This window comes from Diadema setosum, chromosome 14 (assembly GCF_964275005.1).
Source record: "Diadema setosum chromosome 14, eeDiaSeto1, whole genome shotgun sequence".
NCBI classification, from domain to species: Eukaryota; Metazoa; Echinodermata; class Echinoidea; order Diadematoida; family Diadematidae; genus Diadema; species Diadema setosum.
This window is the reverse complement of record NC_092698.1, coordinates 15,008,616-15,034,457: the sequence shown is the minus strand read 5'-3', so window position 1 is coordinate 15,034,457 and position 25,842 is coordinate 15,008,616. Positions and strand designations below refer to the sequence as shown.

General features: G+C 38.7%; 1 protein-coding gene across 1 annotated transcript; it reads right to left on the bottom strand.

Moving 5' to 3' along the window:
• Positions 1–1,794: 1,794 nt before the first annotated feature.
• On the bottom strand, positions 1,795–17,639 carry LOC140237625 (dnaJ homolog subfamily A member 1-like). The gene is made up of 6 exons (XM_072317551.1): positions 17,474–17,639; positions 7,428–7,664; positions 6,312–6,597; positions 4,919–5,146; positions 3,610–3,840; positions 1,795–2,980 (listed from the first exon to the last, which is right to left on the bottom strand). Exons 2-6 carry the CDS (start codon positions 7,557–7,559, stop codon positions 2,661–2,663), a joined length of 1,197 nt encoding a protein of 398 aa, XP_072173652.1. The 5' UTR covers positions 7,560–7,664; positions 17,474–17,639; the 3' UTR covers positions 1,795–2,660.
• Positions 17,640–25,842: the final 8,203 nt, after the last annotated feature.

Sequence of the window (25,842 nt, the reverse complement as noted above, 5' to 3'; positions counted from 1 at the left end):
TGAAACTCCATACTCAAACAAAATCATCCAACCAGAATGGAGTTTCATTAAATAATAAAATGAAACACAAAGTAGAAAAAGTTCTGAAATTTTAAAGCAGTCCAAAATGTCTTCAGAAAATGGTGAAATTTGTTGTGGAGTTCATAACAAAAATTTATGTGCGACTTTGCCTCACAACCCTTTTTCAATCTCTCAAAATGTACAGTGTATTATGAGAACCACGTTTATTGAATGAGTGCCATAACCACAGCAACCCCCTTACAAGTTATCATCGCACAGTTATTACAACTCCGCAATTTCATCCAACAGTTAAAATTTCTCCTTCATTGATTATATGTGGAAAAAGGAAATTGAGCAAAGTGGGCGCTCTTCCATGTGATTACATCATTACCCAATGAAATTTGCGCATGTGATCATGACTAATATTACAGGTCTGTGAAAACATGTACAACCATAAAAATCTAGATCTTTCTAGTTCGTGTCTGACATTAATGAAACTTTTCCAAGTTGTTCATTTCACAGTTACTTCTAAAAAAGTCAAATGCGAGGTGGCAGCATTTTGAAGATTCTGCTCATCATCAAATAAACATCATTCATGCACAGTTTGAGCTATTTCACTGGCAATTCAGTCCCATTTTTAATGATGATATGATATTAGTGCTACACACCTTATAATGGAAAATGTGTACAAATACTGCAATTTCCAACACATTTCCCCTGCAGTCAAAAGTTGGCAGAGGTTGGTTAATACCTGCTGGTCATGATTGCAAGAAGATTATCTACCAAACGGCAGAGTAATCATGGCTGGGTCACTTCAAAGGTATGGATTCCTTTGTGCGGACACAGGGTCTTCATGGCTCTCAACCAATACTATCACTATTTGGATGTTGTTTTTTTCTTTTCCTTTTTCACTAAACTGTGAGTGCAAATAATAAATAGGACTTAAAATAAGACAACTGCATAGAAATTGGAATTTATACTGTCTCATCCTGCATGGCATTACACTGAAGAGACCGCACACGTGTAAGTCTGTGACAGCGTTGAGGGCTCATGTGTTTTCCCTCTGCAACACATCTCTCCCTTTCAAATCCAAATCTCGATCACGTCTATGTCTCTTCAAACCACTATTCGGCAGCTGCAGCTGAAATGTTGCTTCCAATGCCCTGTGAAGCCATTCTTAGTTATCACAGATTCACTTTCCTTCAAAATGCATGCAATTATAAATATGTAAAATAATAACGCCTTCGTGGCATCGTGTTTGATGATACCCACTATTTAACCCTATTCCAACTGGGGGGGGTCAAATTGACCCCCCCTCGACGTTTTGCATCACGATTCCGCAACGCGCAATGATTTCGCTGCTTTGTTTCATGACTTTTTTCATTGAAGTCTCCCGCATATTTCAAGACCAAATTTGCGACGTCCGGGTACACTGTTCTGAAGTTACGTAATGTTTTGCGTATGCATGTCAACCCAAAAACTGCTCATATTCATGATATCGTGTGCAAATCCAATGCAAATTGTGTTTTGTGAAATTGATATAATTTAGATTATTTCAACTTTTAACCATAGAAATTAATCAATTCTAATGTAGATAAGTTTGAAAACGTGCCCGCAACAAATTTTGGCAAAAAAACAATAGAAAACAAAAGGTAAAAAAAAACCCCAGTAAAATACAAAAGAAATTAACAAAACAATAAAAAACAAAAGAAATTGATTTTGATTTCACTATTTTTTTATATGAAAATTGTTTGATGTGTCTTGAGGAACTGTGACACAAAAATTTAGGGATCCTTCAATCATTCTAATGGAGTTATAGGTGAAAATATGATTTCATGCGTAACTTTGCATATTTACTCAAAATAGAAAGCCAATATTTTTCTATTGTATGACCATGTAATCTTGTAGTTGATATCCGGCTCTATCTTCAGGCAAAATTTTGCAGCAATCGCGCGATCCGCGGCCGAGATCTGAAGGCTGAACGCTGAAGTCTGTTTTTGTTGTTCTATGTTTTTGTTGTCTCTGCAGCACTGAATTATAGGGACAGGTTGGACTTCAGAAATATATACATCAATGAGGATGCACAGGTACTTTTCAAAGTAATGAAATGTCACATTGCCTGTGTATCTGGATTTATATCCCCTTGCTTTAGAGGTAGATGTGAATCCAATAATACATTCTTCTTTTTTTTGTTGTTATTATCAATTAAATGCTCCATACTAAATACATCATGCCTATCACTGTGACTCATCACTGACCTCACAGAACAACAACAAACAAGCGCATGTAAAAATCCATATTGCAAATTTGGCCATGATAAAATACCACATGCGATCACTAATATACAGTGTCTGGCAAATGTGTGACTCCTAGCAAGAAAGATAACAGTGAAATAATTGCCTCCCTTCAAGTCTGTATTAAATTGAATTAAGCTCTTTGTGCATAATCATGTCTGTGCTTTTCACAAACAAATTCTGTGTCCTTGGATCTGCGCAAATGACCATGAGAAAATAAATAGCAAGAAAGAGAGGTGGACACGGTAGGGTCTGGTAACAATCAGATCAATCAATGGATGATTGGAGAGCTCTAGAAAGAGAGGTATAGCCGGGAACTAATTAGTTTTCTGGGAAGAGTGGAATATGCTCCAAACAGGAATCGGATCAATGCGTCTGGCACTGCATCCCCCTCGGCCCGTGGTGGTCGTCGTCCTCGTCGTACGCGTTCCGGTGGTAGCCCTGCTGCTCGTGCTCCAGAGTGTAGTCGGTCATCGTAACCTCCTCCATGTCGTCGGTCACGATGCACTCCGTGCGGTCGGGCAGCAGTTCTTCTAGCTCCGCCAGCTTGGGCGTGGCGATCTCGCCCGCCGCAGGGAAGTTTATGCTGAACTGAATAATCAGGCGTCCCTTCTCAAACGGGTCCTTGTACAAGGGCATCCCTTCGTTCGGTACCATTTTGATGTCGTTTGGCTTGATGACCTCACCTGAAATTCATACGGTCAGGAAAAAGTGTTTATTGTTAATGTATTTTTTTTTTAACTGGTAAACTTGACAGAGCTGCCAAGAGAAACAGCAACTACACACAAAACAAACAAGGGAGTGCACAGGAAAACTTTATAATAATACAAGCAACTGTTGTTCCCATTTTTTTTTTTTTTGAACAGACATAATGTGACATCATGTATGGAAAAAGAGATGAAGAAAACATATTAAAAAGATTAACATATTTTAATTTTTCTAGCATAGTGACAGAGCCCCTGATTTACCTCTTAGAAAGCAGGGGGAATGATATTACCCTTAACATATGTCAGTTAATGGCTGAAGGAATGAATACTTTTTATTCAAAGAAATGATATTTTGTGGTCTTCTCTTTATATATCCTTTAAATAGTTTTCCATGTGTGATGTAACGAACTGTAGTAGTCCTCTCATCCAGCAATGGCTGTACTGAAACTTTGGAAAATGCATAACTTTTCAGTGGATTGTCCAATTTTCCTCAAAGTTTCACTGATGTGTTCTACTACTATGGCGGCATTCACTCAATCTATGTGTATATTTGGGTTTCATTCATCCCCCTCGAACAGGGGAGATCCCAAGCTCGCTGTGATACATACCCCGATGTGACCTGATGATAATTTCCCTCTTGTCTAACATAGTGATAGTCTTCTGGAAGCCGCACAGCGCCTCCACCAGGTCGATGTTCATCTGCATGAGGAGGTCGTGACCGCGCCGCCGGAAGACCTCGTGCTGCTTCTCGTCGAGGATGATGATGATGTCACCCGGTTCCAGGCCCGGCTCCTGGTCCCCCTCTCCGCGGAATGTGATCTTCTGGCCATCCTTCATGCCTGGGCAGTGGGAGTGAGTGAAGTGGTCTTGTAAAAAGGGGAACTCGGCCGCGAGATGGCAAAACAGTGTTATCAACATGCAATCTCTTTTTCAGTTAATCAAGTTTAATATTTTGCAAAGGTACAACTCTTTTGCTGTTTTTGTTTAATACTTCATATCTTACCCTCGAAGGAACAACAGTATCAACAATATATTGCTGCAAATTGATTTCACTAGACCCCTTATTTTTTAGAATTTGCATAATCGAAACATACATTGTTTTACCGCATCAACTTATCCAGCATTGCTACGCCAAAACAATGTAAGTCTCGTCAATGGTGTGCGTACATTTACCACAGTGGATTGTGCGCGGTTCTGCGGTCCCACATGGCGTGCAGCCTATTACCATGTATATGGCAAAACAAGGTATTTCACGTAGATCACCAGTCCTGTAGATACGTTGTTTTGCCAAGTTCATGTACGACGCTTGTTGAGAAGGGGCAAGTGTATCACCACTTACGTTCTTTTATAGTAGAAAAAAAAAATTGTGAGGTGATGACATGATCAGCTGACTAATTTGCATATTCATATCAACTGTAGGAGACTTGTTTTGGCAAAAATTAGCAAAACTTCACGATTCATAACTTCCCTTACTTTTTATCTGAGCATCTCACTCCAAAACGGGTGGATTAATGTGATGCCATGCAGCAGGAAATGTAACAGCAAACAGAAGTTTTTATAAAATTGAGAATGTGTTCAATACAGATAAACAAATCTGAGTATTCCTGCCTCCACACCAAAAAACTAGAAATTCACTAACCAACGGCAAAGCTGTATCACATTTCCCCATTATGACTGCTTGAAGCTCACTTTCATTAATCATTGGCAAATGTCTATAGATGGCCCGACGAGCTTGACCAAAATAATAATAATAATAATAATAATAATAAATAAATAAATATATAAATAAATAAACAAATAAATAAATAATTTGTGTTAAAACAAAGTATTACTTTGCCATAAAATATTCTGATGCGAATGCAATGTAAAACTTGTAACAGCAACAACAATAACAACCTGTGAGCATTAGATACGTACCTTTGTCTATGTGGACCTCCAGAATCTTGCGCTCCCTGGTAATCTTGCGGCCCTGGCAGGCCTTACACCTGTCCTTGGGGTTGATACGCTCCCCCTGACCCTCACAGGACGAGCACATCGACTGGATCTGCTGCACCATGCCTGGGGCCAACTGGCGTATGTGGACCTCCACACCGGTACCCCGGCAGTGTCCGCACTTGTCCACGGCCCCTTTCTTGCCACCACGTCCTGCGGAAGAGGGCACAGACTTCAGTTGAACATCAATATGCCTGATATAAACTCCACATTATATTGCACGCCCTCTACGTTTTAATACACACACTGTTTTTCACTGACATTAGTCCAGAAATTTTTTGACCGTGCTGTTCACTGACATTTTACTTTCAAGTCTCGCACCTCTTTTGACACCATTTTTGCGAAAATCGCGCATACCATTACATCGCTACACGACCTTATATACATGCCTGTTAGACCGAAAATGGCTCAAAACATGATTTTGTGTATAAAGTCTATGCAAATGAGTTTTTTCACCTTATTCATAAAGATATGATTATTTTCACTTTCAATGGCTGAAATCAATTATTTTTAGCATGACTATGCTTGAAATAGGTTCTGTCATAAATTTTGTGAAAAAAAAAATGAAAAAAGGTGAAAAAACAAAGAAATAAGTAAGAAATTCATAGAACAATCAAATACAAAAGAAATTAGTTTTGATACCAGATTTTTTTCTTCAAGAACATTGTTAGGAATGCTACAAGGAATAATGTCACCAAAAATTAGGATGCTACTAGCTTTATTTTCTGAATTAGAGCAAAATTTATGATTTTACGCATATTAATTAATATAAAATACATAAAATGAAAAATTCAATTTTTTCTTTTATAGTTTGGTAGATTACACGACAGGTAATGTCTGTGCCAATTTTCATGGCGATTGCGCCATGAACTGCGCCACGGCGATTGACGGCTGAGATCTCGGAGGGGGGGGGGTTGAATCAACCCTCCCCCGGCCACAGAACACCCCCAAAAAGCCCGGCCTGGTTAGGGTTAAACCGGTCATTATACTTTACTTATGACCAGTCATAAGCATGAAATTATGTGTTAGGCAAAATGAATGTACAGTCACATGTATACTCTCAACAATCATTTGATTAGAATCTGCTTCATCATTTCATAATGAGCTAAAATATGCAAACTTTCATAAGGATTTGCGTCATCATTTTATAACAATTATCATTATACAATAAGCTTTATCATTCTGCAATATAAGTGCCAAAAATGCAAACTTTCAAATGGCACATTTTATAATGCTCAAAAAAATGACCCATGTGACGGAAAAAGCCTTTCCATTTCTCATGGCTGCTAAAGGCTATTGATGCCCAATAGGTGCTCACCTTCACACTTATCACACACGACCTGTTTTTGCAGAGCCAGCTTCCTCACGGAGCCGTTATAGAGCTCTTCCAGCGTCACTCCCAGCTGGTGGATGACGTCCTTACCCCGCCTCTCCCGAGTCCTCGACCCACCCCCAAACTTAAAGAACATGTCAAACAAGTCCATGGGGTCGTGCACACCCCCTCCCAAGCCTCCCTCCTTCACTGCTTCCTCCCCACCCTCATCGTACAGCTTCCTCTTTTTGGCATCTGAGAGCGTCTCGTACGCCATAGAAATCTCCTTGAACTGGATACACAGAAACAAAACAAACACAAAAAATCACATGAGAATGACATGGAACATGGGCAGGGAAGAGCTTCCAAGCATGAATATTTCAACTTGTACAGGGGTGGAAGACTCTGTACACATAAAATAATAAATACATGAATTTTATTGAATAAAGGGATGAATAAGTAAAAATACTGGCAACACGGTAAAAACATTCCAAATTTCAGTTAAATGAATGTGGAAACTATACTTGAACAAGCACGACAAAGCCAAGTTCACAAAAAAACAACAACAAAAAACAAACAAACAGGACATGCTGAATATGACAGAAACACACTATGTAGTTCACAGCTCTATCAAGGTGAATAAAGAAATCAACAACAAATGTGATTACATGCCTAGCTGGGAAAGCATTAACTTTGGTCAATGTAAACAAACGTTCAAATCAGAAAATGATTTCACAAGTCCTCGTCTCAGTAAACAGCTCGATGTACAACTTGTATCAACTCTGCCAACTTCCTCACACAGCACACAATGGGCAAGCACAAATTATATATGATGTAGTGGAATTTTCTGGAACAAGCTGGAATGCAAGCCTTGTTGCTTTTCCACAGCACCTGCTCTTCTCATCCTCTCACTGATCATGTTTCTTGAGTCTGTATTTTGTGCCTTTTGTTTAGGTTTGACATATTGACGCAAAATCAACAATCTTTTTTATCTAAATTGCTTTATAATTATAAACATACATGTATACAATTTATTAAAACAAAAACAAAACATGCTCAGTGTCCTTTCCACAACTCATGAACCTCAGTACCTGCCCATAGGGACGTGTTGAGGGGGTTTACCTTTTCGGGCTCATCTGGGTTCTTGTCTGGATGGTACTTCAACGCAAGTTTCCTGTACGCCTTCTTGAGTTCCTGATCCGTGGCACTGGGCCGTACCCCCAAGACGTCATAATAGCGAGTTTCCTTCACCATCTTGGGCTAAGCAAACGAAGCTGCTGGGACAGGGATAAAAACCGTCTGTCGTTTTTGCTGCTGCTGCTCTGCCCGTCAGTATCTTCACCGCTCTTGAGGCAAACACTGTGAACGGGAACAATTTAAAATGCAGGAAATCATTAACGAGACAGAGACACAAATGTGCCCCGAAAAGCCCTATGTGGGATAGCCAATTCGAGCGCTATGACACTTCCGGGAGACTGCCACATCATACTGTATATACATTGTACCCATCTATCATGCTGAGAATGGAAAGCACAAGTCCCCTGTGAACAACATCATCATGAATACTGTAGTAACGGTAATACATGTACACATCAGCTCGAGGTGATGCAAGCATTAGCAGTTCTGAATTTCAGTCTGAACTGATTAATGAAACACTGAATAAGGAAACAAAAAGAGAATATCACAATTTAATGCACAAAGAATATTCATAGTCCCTGTATGAATGGTTTTCACGGGTATACAGTAAACCCCCTGTAGGATTCAGAGGGAGGCATACAGCATGTACTATATAAAGGGCAAGGAATCAATTTCCTGCATGACAAATGCTTCGCACTGAGTCACGCATGCCTACAACGTATGACACATGCCCTTTGCCAGTGATGCACAAACCTACATTGAGTGCATTCGAGAGGCACAGCATAATACATACTGTACTTTTGCTCCAATCTACATAAAAACCCTATTTTCTCTCCCAAAGTGTGGCCTTAATGTTTCAAGCATTCATTATGGAGTTCAGCGCTGATGCACTGCTGGACAAATCACTATCCTTGGCACAATCGACTGACTTTTTATAGATGGACTGACCTGTACAGCAGTGAGGCATTCACAATGAAGAGGAGCTGAAATTGAACTTAATTGGAAAGACTCCTACATAATCATCCTGTATACAATATACAAATATACCAGGCCTGAGAGGCTCTGGTTGAAACTATGCGCATGAGATGACTTCAGTAGCACTATTTTCTGAGGGGCGCAGCCCCGAAGAAAATAGTGCTACTGAAGTCACCGAAGGCACATAGTTTCAACCGGTGCCTCGAAAATTGGCCTGGTATATTTGTTTTATATCCCTCCCAATGAATTTAAGAGCATTCGACTGCTGGTATTCTGTAATTTACCTCTTTTTTAAGAGCATCTTGCTTTACTTTTCAAGAAGATCTAGTCATTCACGCTCGCTCGGGAAAGCAGCTCAGCAGGAGGGCAGCGCGTACGCTTACTATGAAGAGACAACTGCGCGCTCAGCCGCTGAAGTGTATGTACTCGGTGCATTGCTGTACAATGTACTGGTAAACATGCGCAAACTGCAAACTCACTACGCGCTTCATACATGCAATACGCCTATCCGATCTGTCAACACGTTCGGTTGGTTGCCGGTGCGGTGATATGATGTGGGTGCTCGAGCTGATCAACGATGTGACTGTGAGCTGCAGTTGATTGTGTTTTCTGTCGTCTTTCTACCTAGCTGTCTGTACATGAATATGGACTATCATTTCCTGTTAAAATGCAAGTATACATTGTAAATTTGGGTAGCATTCAGTAACAGCGTATAAGGTTATAGATTAGGCACTGGAAAAATTCTAGCAATTAAAGCATCGAGTGCCACTGTAAATTCGTGTGATTCGTACGGTGTTCTAACGTAACAGTTAGTGAACAAGTTAGACTCTAACTAACTGAAACTCGTTAGACACTCTAAAAATAATTATTAGGAATGAGATTACGGGAAATAGGGCCTACTGTTAGACAGGTAGAACTAACGTTAGGCTTAACTAGCGCTAACGTTAAAGCAGGCCTACTATCTACTGCAGTTTCGTTTGTCAACATCTTTCGGGTGGGTCGCTCGTATTAGTGAACTGCGAGACCAACTTTCAAACGGCGAAGCATGAACTCCCCAAAGGCCTACGGTACGTCGAAGAACCCTAGCTTGCTTATTGTTGTCTAATTATAGATCTACGATATCGCCTACTCTGTTGTAACGTAATGCAATTTTTTCTTTTTAGGTAGAATGACGACTTTATAAGAGTCTCTAGTAACCCGTGTCGCATTGAGTGTATGCGTGCCTTGTGGTTCTCGCGAAGTGCAGTGATCTAAGGCGCCGCGATACCCATTCATTTGTACATGAAATATCTCACGAAGCAAAGGTGCTGCGATACCCATTCATTTACACGTGAAATATTTCGCGTCGCGACGCCAAGCAAAAAAGGCGCTAAAATCACCAGCGTGGTATAGTTTTTACCATTTTCCCTAGGGAGAATAGTCATACGCGTATTTGTATGGTAGAATTATGTTTTGTTGTTTACAGTGCTCTCGACCAATCAGAGGACGAGAAGCAATTTGTGAGGGATATAATACCCAACATTTACAACCTTGGCATATACAGTGTATATATACAGTACATGTATATAAATTGCCTTGGTTTCCAGATAAATCAGACAATAAGAAAGCAACACAGGGTCATGTCAGTAAATACTGTAGTACAGTTGAACCTCTATTATCCGGCCTCCCTTTATCCGGATCTCTCTATTATCCGGACGCAATCTCGCCGTGATTTTTCTATCTTTTTTTAAGAATTACGGGAGGAAAGGGGGATTCCCAACTCCTTGAGAACTCCTACACAAACACACATGAATTACATATACTTGATACATTTCTTAATAATTATTTAGGTAAATCATCCCAAAAATTTATAAAAGAAAATGATTTAATTCTTGCAAACACGAACTTCTATTTTGGGGTCTGTTACTGAGTGTAACAATGAAAAGGTTGCAGTATACACATTACTACATGTGGTACTACAATGGGCTACATCAGTACATGTGTATGTATATGTACATGTATAAAGCATTGAGTCTCCCGTATCCGGCCAAATCCCTTATCCGGATGAGCCCCGGTCCCGACTTGTCCGGATACGAGAGGTTCAACTGTAGTACTAAGAGGAGGTGAACCACAATGATCAAACCAAAATAAAAACATCCTAAGGAAATATACATGTACCGTCAGAGTATCAACAAACACACAACTGCTTCTGCTACCCTATTCATATCAAATTAAGTTCTGGGAATACATCTGCTGTAAGGATTTTATTCGAGTCTCTTTTCCTTTCTTTATCCCTCTATTGTTCCTTATCTTCTTTTAATGTTGCCTCCCTATTAATCCTTTTCCTTCACATGGTGCCCTCCATGGTCCTCAGGATCATCACTTCTACCCTCCTCTGCCTTTTGTCTGTCCACCCTCCTGCTTTTTAATCCCCCTCCATTTACCTGTTGGGCTCCTTGCCCATGATCTCCAACCCTTCCATTTTGTTTTCTTTGTTCTGTGTCTTGAGCCCTCACCTGACTGTTCTTGTTGTGTGTAGGGGTAGTCCTTATTATCTTTTATGTGATTGCTTTCCCTGCCTGTTTGTCATCTTGCCTCTGACGAAGATTCTGCTAGGATTGAAAGCTCAGGCCCCTTTTGACTATACTGTACATCCACAAGATTTTGTACATCTACAAGTGTGGTTGGTACATTTGTTATATCAATTCCTTCTCTCTCTGTATTCAAAGGAGTACATGTACACTTTGTAGCTATGATGTACATACACATACAGTATCAAACAAACGACTACATGTACAGCTTGGGACAGCAAAATACATACAGTGTACATGTACTGCATATTTCTCTTATCGATACTTGCTCAAATGAGCACTTGGGCTCCGGCAAAAAGACATTATACACAAACAGAGTATGTATTACAACTGTATGTACTTGCCGGACAATCGGTTTTAGTTGCCCTTGACAAGTAGGCATGTGGCTTTCTTTGTAACATTAAAACATCATGTTATTATCTAAATATCAAAAACAACAAACCAATTTCAACATAAATCAAACCTACATATTTTGATATGAATTTCAACACACGCTCATGAATAGCAATAATTTGCAGCCGTAAGACCTTCAACATGGATGCCCTATGGGTACCCATTACCCATTCTTTGGCTGTATAAACTCTGCCCCCACTGGAGGGCCCGGCGTCATGCTAAATAATTAGACCCTGGACTGCGCCTCATTAGTGTCCTGGCTGAATAAGCATTCCTCGTCTGAACATGGTCGTTTGAGAGAAATATGCCTCTAAAGACTCAGCCCACAATCAACAAAAAGGGTTTCAACTTCTTGTGAGACAGGCAAAGTGTTATTTTATCATTATCATTATTATCATTTTTTTTTTTTTTTTTTTGGTAAAGATTCTTCCTCACCAGAATGTCCCAGTACAGGTTTGCAAAGATACTGGAAATATTCTAAGAAACCTATAGTTGTATTCTGTACTACAGTCTACCTCGCCGAAATCAAATCCAAAGGGACCTGAGAAAATAACCCTTTGACGTATTTGAATTTTGACTTCCAAAATAAAACATGTTTATATCAATCCAGGGTAGATTTTATTATTATTATTGAATTATTTGGCAAATTTATTGACGTGTGGAAGCTGGACTTAAAAAATCATTGGTGAGGCAGACTGTACATACATTTACACTGCGTCATGGTTTTGGATGACTTGGTTTGATTTTCACAAATACATTGTACACTTGTAAGTCTTCCAAAAATCATTACATACTGAGAAATAGTATACATGTACATGTACTTCCATAAAAACGCAAGAGAATGCAAGGAATGGTATTCTATAATATGTATGCAATAAAACTATCAATTGCTCCCCAATAACCACTTTTGATGACTGGATGTCTATGATAATTGTTTTAAGAGACTAAACATACTTAACGTTATACAAGTATTTTAACACAATAATTCTCCTGATCAAATGTTTTTCAGTACACACTACTGTATGTTATAGTTGCAATTTTTTTTTTTTTGTAACATTGTTCTATTTGTGAGTTTATACAACCTTGTACCATCACTGAATACTGTTTGAGAAGGGGAAATAAAGACAAATTTGAGTACTTTCTCTCAAAACACAAAATTCTCATCATTTACAGTGCTATAGAACTAAATCAGCTAATATCTTAATGTTTCAAAGAAATGGTCAGAATGGCAGCATGTGGTGTACTTTAGCTTGCTGAACTACAATAATGTTGCAAAAGACTTAGAAGTTACACTCAAAGGAAAGGGGCATATGGGTCCCCGAACACCTATAACTTGTACATATACAGTGTACTGCAAGTACAACAAATGTCCATGCCCATAAATCTATCATTACAGTATGTGCCATAATAATAAAGGACAATTTTGGAAGAAAATGTAACCATGTTTATGTAGTGAAAGTACAGGATCTTGCATACAGTGTACATCTGTACTTTATATGTGCTGAATGTTCACTTTCCTAGAACTAGAACGTCAGAGTGCAGGTATTTGGGGGAACTGATGATTTTCACTTGACTTTTGACCCTTTTACAAGTTTATGCATTGAGTAATTTTCAAGGTATTGAGAAAAAGTATAATTTCAGTATCAAATGGTAAAATAGTATTATCGAAACCTGGCCTTTGACCTTTGACCCCACAGTTCCAAAGAGAATCACTGTTACAGTACGCGCAATAAGAAACGCCTCCGTCAATTTCGTTTTCCAACGAAAGTTCGTTATCGATCGAGTAGCAACGAAATCTGGACGAAATTTGGACGAAATTTCGTTATCGATCCATTAGCAACGATTCTGACGCTTTGTGGACGCATTTCACGCACGACGCCTGCTCAATTCCGTTCGGCAAATGCGTTGCTCGTTCGGAAAATGCGTGTTCGGAGCTCGGCAGTTTCGTCCAAATTTCGTTAGAAGCGTCCGTGATCCAAGGCGCACATGGAATACAGTACACACGTGTGTGTGTAGTGGCCAGATCCACAGCCGCTAGCCGGCAAGAATCACTGCAAGATTAGACTCAACAAGTAGCACAGCGGTCGGGAATGAGAACAGTAGACAGGCGTGGAATTCACCTGATACACATAATAATATTAAAAATGGTAACATGTATACATATATCGATGCCGTTTTCATTGAAGCAATTTGTAAAAGTTTTAGTTTCCCTTACCCTAGCTGTAAGTACGGCACCGTTAGCAGATTATTCACTGCATTTAGTGAAAGTCACCTGATACATCACATGGTGGTATGCGGGCTGCATGTAACCAGGGAATGTGCACGTATGGGAAAGGCGAGTGCGCCGTATGTGCGTCGCCATTGCTATGGCATGGCTCGCTCGGCTGAACGAAACAGAGATGTTATACGATGTAGTAGTTCACGTGTTTTGTTTTGTTTTTTACAGGCAGAAAATAAACAACTGTTGATCATGAAAAAGAAGAGCTAGCGATTCGCGATTAGAGCTAACTTTGTATACACTGTAGCTGTGTGTGTGATTGCGCGTACAAAGGGTTGAAAGCGTTGAAAGCGTTGAAAGCATTGAAAGCGTTGAAAGCGTCAACAGCTTCGGAAAAGCGTTCGGGGATTTCGTTGAATTCGTCCAAAATCCGTCCATGAAGTCTGGACGCAAAAAGCGTTGAAAACGTCCCAGGCGAAATCAACAACGCTAAAAGCGTTGGGACGAAATTTGGACGCACTTTCGTCGGGCGTTTTCTATTGCGCGTACTGTAGGTAGAACATGCATAAATATGTAAGTTTCATAATAATACCATGAGTTACTTTTGAGATATGGAGGAAGAAGTGCAATTTAGCACTTTCACTTGACCTTTGACCTTTTGGCAAGAAACTTCCCACAGAATATGTATATTGGGTTATACATGCATACATCAAGTTTTAAAAAAATCCTTCAGGCATTGCATAAATTATATAAGGAAAGTAGTGATATTTTGAGGAGTTGACCTTGACCTTTGACCCCTGACCTTTGACCCCTGACCCCAACTTCCCTAGATAATCACTGCCCATCGGTACATGCATATATACTAAGTTCCATGAAGATACCCTGAACCATTTGCCAGATATGGAGAAAAACATGAAATTTCAACCTTTTTTTTTACAAAATAACCTGTGACCTTTGACCTTTGACCCCGTGACCCTAAAATCAAAACAAAGTATTATCCCCCCAGGATATACCCTCATACCAAGTTTGATCCAAAACCACCTCACGGTTCTTGAGATATCGACAAAAACAAAACGGGACGGACGGACGGACGGACGACCCAAAAACATACTGCCTCCGGTCACTTCGTTGGCGGAGGCATAAAAAGTGTCTCTAGCTTCTTAATGTTTGACTTACATGTAGATCCTAGTATAAACTAATGCCATGGATGTTCAGAAATCTCAAAGGTCTTTCAAATTAAGTACCGGTAGATTTTATTTTTCCGATTCATTGAATTTGCGAGATTTAAAAACCATCATTTAAAATGTACATGTAGGACTAGGGAAAATTAAATTCACTTAAATGGAAATTACAGTGGGTTCCTAGAGTCCTTTGACATTTTTTCCTCCAAGTTTTGCTTAAGGGAAAAAGATGAATACATTTGAATATTCCAGAGGTCATGTGATATCTTAATATCAACTACAAAGGGGTAAAATGACCTGTGGAATTACTCTGGACAAATGTAACTTTACTGACAAAATAGTAACATTACGTACTATTTACATTACTAACCATGCTTTTTTTTGGGGGGGGGGGAGGGGTCTAATGTTAGCTTAACTATACACAGCCCAGTCACTCGAGGCACAGCGTCTGGTCGGGCTAATGTTAGCTTAGAATTGAAAAACAAAAAAAAATTGAATATCTACAGAAGTACTAGAACTGCTGAAAATATTTGTCATGTCATGATGCAGTAAATTTAATTGAAATTAATGCAACACTTTTTGTAGTGGCTTTATTACATCTTTGCACAGGCTAAAAATAGTAAATTACTTCTTTTTTTTTTGCTCACAATAAGACACTGATTTTTTGGTCATGTCCTTTTTTTGTAACAAGAGTAACATTAATAAGTCATTACTAACCAATCCTTTAAGTTGCCATGACCAAAGAGAATAGAAGCTACGCTAAGAGGGTATACTCCCGCGATTTCGCGTAGTACGCTCATGGACGAAAAACTGACGCCATCAGCTGGCACACCGATAGAGGGCGTATTTTACGTGATCATAACCCTGATTTTATAGTGGAGTAAAACTGGCGGTTTGCGGCCGCATAAGGGTTTTTCCACTCTGAAACGCAAACTTGCTAATTGCTTTAACCCAGGTTATATCATAGCGGTTGACCACTTACCAGTTTACAATATTGTGAAAATCGCAAGACCAATGTCCATCGCGATAGTAAACAAAGACCACGGCCGCGACCCGGCAGAGCGTCCGCTGGTTTGCGACCGTGGTCGTCTGGTTTGCGGCCCAATGTACAATTCCTATGCGATATGCGCGTGCTCCGCGATCTTCTGCTGAACGCCTCATTTTGGCTCGCGAACGTTGCCTAAGTGCCAAGTCCCATTGCGAAAGCACGTGAAAAGGGCTCGCGCGCTTGCACTGACCGCAAACAGGCATGGCGGTGTTATTGTTGTCTTTCTCATGTTATTCCTATTTTTTCGGTCGTAACATCCACTTCCGGAAAAAAATGGCGGCCCACATCGGCTCGCGAGAGTTCTATTTCTACGTGAGGACATGTATTCAAAATCCGCAAACATCGGGAAAACGACGAAATATCCAGTTTCTTAGACCCTTAACCCTTAACTGTGATGTTAAGAAGTACCGAAAATGAAGTTTTTGATGCGAGATGTCCTCATTTTTAAGTGAGAAAATTTCACTTTTGTGAGATTTTTTCCATGTTATCGGTTGGTTTTTGTAGAATGATAGTGTGTTAGTGAATGTGTGGTATACATGTATAAAGTGTGTGGCTGTGTTCAGTGTTATATAACCAAATATGCTGTAGTGGCCGCAAACCGCCTGACGGCCGCTTACAGCAACACTTACTCTAGTGATGTTTGTCTGCCTTTCATTTTCCCCCTTTTTAGGGGGCATACAGGGGAAAAGATGTAATTAGGACTTCGTTTTGTCATACAGAAGTATCATTCCTGTCTAACGATGAAATGCAATTGAAGAAATGTCATTCATTTTCCAATATGCAGTCCCACAAAGTTTGAGCTAAAATAGCCCGAGAGAGAAAGAGATAGACGGCATTTGTCAGCTCAAATACAATCTTTGAAGGACTACAGATTGAAAAGTAATGAAATTTCTTCAAATTTTTTTTAACGTATCGACAGAAAATATACTTCTGCTGATATTTTGAGGCCTGAAACACAATTCTACCGCTGTGTTTCTCCTTAAAATGAAGAAAATGAAAGGAAGGTAGGGTTTTCTCCATAGGCTCACATGTTAAGAAGCTCGCGGTATTAAGTAAAATGGCCGCCATTGGGCTCCATCTATGATTATGGGGCTCCATGGCGCGCGCCGGCGTACTACACCCGTTTGCGTGCGAAATCGCGAGAGTATACCCTCTTACTTTAGCGCAGCTTCTAACGTTATAAAAATACTCTTTGGCCATGACAGCTCTAATATTTGTTGAATTGTAACGTTAGACATCTATTCATCTAAAATTTGCATAGACCCTATAATTCATATCCTGCCATTTTGGGAAGGATGATTTTTAACTTGAAATATAAATGGTGACTTAGTAATAACGGTGTTTCTCTATTTAGTTTGTGTTTTTTTAACATTTGCATGCAAGCAATCTACGACCAGTCCAGGGAATTCCCACAGCATTTACACTATGGTAATTTACGGTGTCATGCGGCTCTCCGAAATGTAACAGTAAAATAAATCTGGATGCAGGAAACAGCACCGGCACGACTGGCTTTGTGCTTTGTCAAGACAATTTCCACACACAGACATTCATTTTTAGACACATAGCGCAGTGGCCACCTACCGCACCGCCACCGCACCGGCACATTTAACGTTAAGGGTAAATTACAAGAGAAGAAATGAACTTACCAACTGAGTTTTCTGATCAGTTTTCACGGATTCGGCGATATCTATCTGCCGAAGAGAAACTTGTATGTTACTTCTAACGTGAAAATACCCCTTTCGTGTAAAGAGATTCGACAAGAGATTCAAGATTTCACCAATCCTGCACAGCCAAATTTTGGACAGCGTAGTAGCCCGGCCCATGCGTCTGTAGGGTATTGCGCTTGCTCATCTATCTGACTTTGGTCGCGCGTTGATCGCTCGCAATCGCTCGGCTTTTCAAGAGCGAGCGCTCTACTAGCATGCTAGTCGTCGAGGTTCGTTTGGTTCTCGTATGTAATCGCTATCCACAATCCAATACCACGCCGCCGCGCGAGAGAAATAGGTGTGTGTGTGTACAATCGATACGTGTTGGGTAACCAAGTGTGTACTGTGTGTGTGTGTCTGTGTGTGTCTGTGTGTATGCGCGCATGTGGTTTAGTATACTGTTTATATAAAGAAGGCGCATGCGCAATTTCCGATGAGGAAAAAAAGAAAGAAAAGAAAAAAGAAAAGATAAAGGTCGTGCGAGCTAGCTAGCTGCTTCCAGGGTCCCGTTGCATAAAACTTTTTTAGCAACCTTAAAAAATTCAGGTTGGGATTTGCCCAACCTGAATTTTTTAAGGTTGCTAACATAAGAATGTAAAATCCGTTGCATAAAAACTCTGGTTGGGAGCTTCCAACCAGAATTTTGTGATTTCAACCGGAAAAAAATCCGGTTGGAGTTTTATGCAACGGGCCCCAGATTGTTCCACCAGCGATTATGGCGTGCACGCACTCAACTGTGCCCGTCAGAAGGGCTTATCACCTGCTCGGGCCCTTCTGCCGGGCACACGACTAGAAAGGGAAATACCGATCAGGCTTTACGCACGGTACGCGTTGCCAGAAAGTTGGTGGGGAAAACCCCTATAGGCGTCAGCACTTTATTACCCACACTGACAATTATTTGATTGACCCATTACAAGTAGGCTTACAGTACTGGTAATATATGTTTTCAAGAACAACATATAGTAAACTAAAGGACTGGCTTCAACCATTTTCTTGTTCATCTCAAAGTGTTATGAGTACTTGAAAGTTATGTTCTGTAATTTGCAAGAAAAAAAAAGTGGTGATTGAAACATGCATAATACAGTGTACTATCAAAATTGAAGTGAAGTGGACTGCCCCAAGTCCATACAACTGGACCTCATGTAAGACAAGCTAGTACAGCTCAGTATTTAAATGGGCCAGCTATCAAGCCATCGTCTTATTGTCAGATCAGTCAGTTTCATTTTCAGTTCATTTAACACAAAGAAACAAAACAAAAAACAAACTGTAAACATACTTTGTGCATCTGGAATTCACATCTCATTGCCGGTAATAAATAAAAATACACAAATTACATACCGGTATATGGCTTTCTAAGGCCCTTTTGAAAGCCAGGCTTGTTAGTGGGGCCCTATACTAAATAAGATTAAACATGACATATATACGATGAAATAAGCTAGACTACATGAAAAATGAATACCATAAATACACAAATACACATACATCCACACACACACACACACATCAATACTACACAGAACACACAAGACTATGTATTAATAGGCCTACATGTAGGCTCACCAATAAAAATGAAAACAAACCAACCTTGTCAAGCATCAAGCACTTCAGTCAAACCTATCTAGAACTGCTTGAGGGAAACAAAATGTTGGTCTGATCATTGTAGGCAGGTTCATGCTGTCTTTGATGTCCCATTAAATTACATGTTCATCGCACTATACTACTTTATATATACACCTGTATAAAATAATTTACGCGTAGAGGGAAAAAATGCAATGACCAATGTTTCCTTTTGTCCCATCCTAAGATCCTGCATACACTCAACATACTCGCACACAAAAATCATTTTTTTTTTTTTCAGGTTCAGATTTGTGTCTGTGTGTGTAGGAGTATATGACTGTAATGAGAAGACTATATGAAATTAAAACAAATTCCATACTTCTTTAGCCTGTTATAGTAACATATAACTCATTTTTATGCATGAACACACTTAAACTGGCAAGGTGCAAAAGCAAAAATTATGAAAATGGACAATCTGCCGCATTGCTGTATTAATGTGCTCTTTCGCATAAAAATGGAAACAAATTATCAAGTTTACACAATGGCTTTATCACTGAGCGAGAGGCAGACTCTCTCTCCCAAAATGAAAAAAACAAAAAAGATTCTATTCTGTGTTGCACTGATTGACAGTTATGGTGCAGCAACAAAATATTGTAAGAAAAATGGTAAGGAAAGCCTGATACTGATTTTAGGGAAAGAAAGATTACTTCTAGATTTAAAGATATATATATATACTTTGTATTTTGTGCAATTTTGCCATGTTGACTTTTGCACATTGGAACAAATTTAGGAATGTGTTCTCTCTTGTGAAATGTTTAAGTTTGTGTGTAGCTATTATGTTTCAAGACAAGTAAATTTCCTTTAATTTGACATACAATCTATTGGTTTTTAATAAAGTCTTCTATAAGAAACATGATTGTGAAAATGCATTTATTTTTGATCCAATTGTTTTACACCCAAAGTATTTTCCAAACAAGAAAAGTGTTTCTACCCCACATATATATAAACATATGTTGATTGTAATGCATACATCAAGGTGGAGGACTTTCTCTGGTCCCCTGGATTCTATTTTGGCGAAGTTGACTGAATTCAACTTTTCTTTAGCAAATGGTAAACACCCAACAAACACTGTTATTTCATCATGTTAATTTATTCAACATTCCAATTCAATACACGCACGTGTACAAGCGCCACAATTAAGAGTTGCATAATTCTTACAAGAGCTCTACTCTTTCTAAACCCACTCTATACAATATAATTAAATACATTTGTATATTATAAAAGAGAAAATGCAACTACAAACACTGCCAACCATTATTTCTAAATGTCAAATCTACAGTATGTTCCTGGACATCCACTCCCATCCATGACATCACAAATTGATAATCTGGTGAGTGGCATATGGTGGCAAGTTGAGATAGGCGTGCCTCAAAGGCAGGAAACATTCTTTAAAGAATATGAAGAAAATGACGCATTGCAAACTGCATTCAAAATGCTGAAGCACTTTAGAAGTACTGTAAACAACAGTAGGCCTACACGTGTATTTTTCTCTCCTATAAAATGAGTTAATAGATCATTATTTCAGGTACCGGTACATGTGTTCACACAGAGTAATATAAGTTATTCAAAGACTGAAATACAGACTAGCAACACCCATACAAAACAAACGTATACATAAAAAAATGCAGAAATAAAAAAACAACAAAACTGACACAAACACATATGTAAAGTTACAATAAAATCCCTATTACTGCTGAAAGCATGCACAGAAGGGCAAAACTTTTTTGTACAAGCATATGCTTCATGATCAGTCATCAAAGGTTTTAAAGTGAGTGTCCAATAGACAATTGAGCTGTTGGCATACCAGAAACACAAGAACTACGCAGGCCCTACGTGACCAACCAAACTGCCAATTTAATAATGAATTTCCACGGACACTGTTAGGAGGAATTATGTTTAAAAATGTGATAGGAAATCATGATTGCTCAATACATTGAATATCGACAGTATTGCAACACCTGTACAAATACTGCACACAGGGAAATGAATAATAAAGTAAACCACTTGTAAATCTACCTATAGTATATCTACTTTGACCTTGCCTGACATTGGATTTAGAGAAATTGCAGGATGGCAATAACAAAGTTACATGCTATACTAATGCCAGTGAAGTGCAGTAGGTTCCTATCATAACAATCTCAGCTTGGGTGTGCTCATCCATCTGTATGCACTGGTTAGTCACCATATTCCTCCAAGCATATCAGGGACCGTAATCTTTCCATTTCACTGCATTTGTGGCCACCCAGCTCAAAACCCACAAAGACTCACAGAGCAGTATTCTCTGTAGTAGACCAAAATATATCATGAGGGTTGAGCGACTCAAATTTTGTTAGTTTGTCATGATATGTGGGAGAGCAATATCTTTCCTCTACCTACTGTCGAAATTTGGCAGCTTAAAACAAAAGGGAAATTGAGATATCAGCAGTTTTTCTAGACCATATTATTGTTGGGGACAGGCGCTGATTCACTGGGAAATTGATACTTGTGCAAAGGATGCTTAAAGAACAAGTTCACCTTCATAAACATAAGGATAGAGAGAATGAAGCAAATATTAGTAGAACACATCAGTGAAAGTTTGAGGAATTTGGACAATCGATGCAAAAGTTATGAATTTTTAAAATTTTTGTGTTTGAACCGCTGGATGAGGAGACTAGTAAGGCTCGTGATGTCATATGAGTACAACAGTATAAAGAAAATGTAAAGAAAATTCAACATATTTTCACTTTTTTTGCATAATAAAAGAGCATTTGACTTGCCTCTTTCTAAAGGCAATGGGAATAATATTACCCATAACATATGTCAGTAACGAGTCAAGGGAATATGTACCTTTTTCAAAAGATGAAATTTTGTGAAATTCTCTTTATATTTTCCTTATATTGTTGTACGCATGCGACATCATACACTGCAGTAGTCTTCTCATCTAGCGGTGACTGCACATAAACTTCAAAAATTCAGAACTTTTGAACGGATTGTCCGATTTCCCTCAAACTTTCAATGATGTTTTCTACTGTAATATTGCTACATTCTCTCAATTCTTATGTTAATGAAGGTGAACTTGTCCTTTAAAGTGACCCTAATCACTGAATCTTCTATTCTCCCTTTTCCATGAAACTGCACTTCCTACCTCTCTCTTATTTCAATCACTTTTTGAAAGGGTGAGGATGGTCTAATTTGAACAAATTACGTATCATTTTAAAGCTTAGAGCATACTCTTTCAAAGTATGCAGAGAAGTGGAAATTCAGTTTGGCCTACTTTTTGAGGGTTTCGAGCTGGGCAGTGACATTTTATTTCAGCATTGGACCCTTTTCGGCAACAAGCTGTTCTGAAGCTGGTCTATACATGTGTTGCCCAGGGTGGCAGAAAAGACCCCATTTCATAAAAGATGTTAGGATAGCAACTCTCACTGGAATGGCAACTTCACACAGTGACAACCAATCAGAAAGCTGGATTCTTGTCATTACCCTAACAAATGTCATTCCAGCAAGAGTTGCTATCATGTCAACTTTTTTTTTTTTTTTTTTAATGAAATTGGGCCTAGAAAAGAACCTTCCATGTCCCTGGTATGCCTGTCTAAAAAGCTGGCATTTCCTGTTTTAAAAAGTGTTCTGATGTAAGACTATTTTGCCTTTACTAAACTGGTAAAATGGGAGGATATGAGACTAGTAAACATGACACAAACAAATTAACAAACCTGCACAGGATTTGAACTTTAAAAAGTATGTCTGTGGCAGATGCACTACATCTGTGTTGATCCATCCTGACACATATACACACAGTATACAGTGTACAACATGATGTATCTGTTTAAAACAATGTAGCTATTAACCAGTGTATCTACACACTACAGTTATGTCAGCTACGATGTGTGCTTTCAACAGATTTGAGGAAGCCCAACATTTCCTATTTCCCCCACATCTCTGTCAACCAATCATCAATTTACACAAACCTACAAAAAAAAAAAAAAGATAACAGCAGTGCTGTGATGAATGAGGATGAGTGAAATAGCAAATATCAATTTTGCTTTTTAAAGGGTGTGTACAGTTCTGGTCGGGGTGAGGATTTAGCTTTTAACGTTTTGCGAGATATTCAGAAACCACTCTATGAGATGTCAAAGAGCATGCAATTCTAGGGGGTATCAAAAGTTTATTTGGTGAAAATCGGTTTTGAAATGGCTAAGATATCCAAAAACAAGGTGAAACAAAGAGATCCTAATAAAGGTGGGGCATGTCGCCTTTTATTATTATCACTTTGGGGGATATCTCAGCCATTTGAAAACCAATTTTCATCAAATAAATGTTGAATCCTTCTTAAAATCACATGCTCTTTCATATTTCATAAGAGGTTTCTCATTATTTCACTTAGAAATGTTCAAAACATGAATTACCACCTCAACCACTACTGTACAGTCCCTTTAAAGAAGTAAAGTGATTCTACATATCTATATCAGAAGGATGACACGTCTTACAAGCGCTGCTTTTCAGTATATCACTCCTTTCCATCGCTGTATTCACGTTTTTGTCATCCTTGCACAGTGTGCATTATACATTCATTCAAACATGTATTTAGTAATATACTTAATGACTTGTACTTCTCACAAATTGTAAAAAAAAATGTTATTTATCAAATGTAGACTTTGTATCACAAATTACCTATCATTGGAAGAAAATAAAGCATAATTGAATTGAAAAACTCATGTTTATACTCTGATACTACACAGGAACCCTACATTGCTTTAATCAATGGCTAAAATACATTATATCAACATTTGGCAATGAGTAACACAACTTCCATTCACCACCTGTACAATTATACAACACACTTCATAAACTATAGCACTCTCACTAAGCATATATCACAGTTAGCAATGGCAGTAATATCAAATACTTACAAGCAGAGTTGTAATTTTTAAGTTGTTTTTCCATGAAATGTAATGTGAGTAGAATCAGCACGTAATAATAATATTACAATAATATTTTGATTCAACAACTGAAAATTAATTCATCCTGTATTAATTCATCCTGTATCGAAACACACATCAAATATGGGTCATGTTGCACAAACGACAGCAAAGTCACATATCCAAAACAGCCGTTTTGGTAAAGCCCATAATGGCAACTATTACCATCTTGTCATTTGCCAAAGTTCCTTGAAATTTTTGCTGTTCTAGAAACTTGTATGTCACTGCACTTCTTGGAACTGATCGTCTTTACCTGAACACAGAAATAACTTCATAGAATACATAACATGTTGAATCATTATCTGTTACAACATGAAAGGCAGATCGACACCCTGTTTCCAAGTAGAGCATCTATTTCATCCTTACACACTATTTTCTAAAAATAAAGAGGTCTCTGCTAAAGCAATCTAACACAATCTGAACACGTATATATAGAATATATAATTTTCAAGTAGTATGTGTATCATGATTTAAGGTAGTCCCTAGAAAAGTAACGACTGCTTGTAAGTATGTAATCAAGGGACTGACAGCTTAAAATCCCCTTTGAAGAACTAGGCTATGAGGATCGTTGAGTGCCTTGCCTGGGGGAACACCCACTACAGCCAGGGGGATGTGAACTGAGGGCCTTATGATTGATAGAACACAATCTTACTCACTGAACCATGACAACTCCCCAATACATTTCAAAATTCATTTATAGAAACAATGCTTTCAGTAATATGTGACAACTTTAGGACCACTGAAATATTGAGAAGGTATCATCTTACTCACTGTAATATTTTGGTTTTCTTTTCTATTATAACATGGGTACCCTTGCATAATGCCTATGACAAACCACAGGAACTTCATTTCTTGTGCATTATACATAATTATTTGAAAATGGAAAATATCTTTATAGTGGTTTCATGAGTTTTATGCTTCACTACAGACAAGCCAAAGACAGGTTTGCATGTTTATCAACTCGTGAATTGCTAAAGTTCAACTTGGATGCAGTTTTACTCTGCAATTAAAAGCTGAAAGACTAAGGGGAAATATATTCAATGAACTGTAATGAAAAAGAGAAGGATAAAGACCATTAGACCCCACCCCCCCCCCCCCCAAAAAAAAAAAAGAAGAGAGAACAAACATCTGATAGACACTGTTTAATAACACATAACACAACCACACACACAGTTTAATAACACATACCACATAGCAACAAAAAAAAATATGACCGTTTCAATATCACAATAATGGCAAACTCTGCAACACATACCATTCCTTTAAGACAGTCTCTGTGTCACCTCTGTAAATGTGTAGTTACTAAATGGAGGAAGTAAGATATTTGAGGAGCACACATCTGCAAATCCTCAGAGTTTTGCGGTTGTGTTTACTGCCACAAGCGAAATAGCTTACTCTACTGTGACATTACATAATATGTGAACCAACGGCTGTCACAATTTATGTCTATGCAAATCATACCAGGGAGGTGTTATAGATGGAGATAAGAATAATGAAATTACTCTACTTTGAAGTCATCGGCCAAGAAGTTATGCGCTAAACTACAAGTGGTAGAAAAGTGCTTTGACAATAGAGCGCATCAATAATCAGGACAATCACTCCCACATCAGAAAGGCCTTTGCTGCTGCAGTTTGCTCGCTCTTTCAAAGTGCTGGCAACAATGAATGTGTATGCTTTGAATTGGAGCAGCAAATCAAAATGCTCTGTATTACACTTCTAACGAGTAGAAAAACA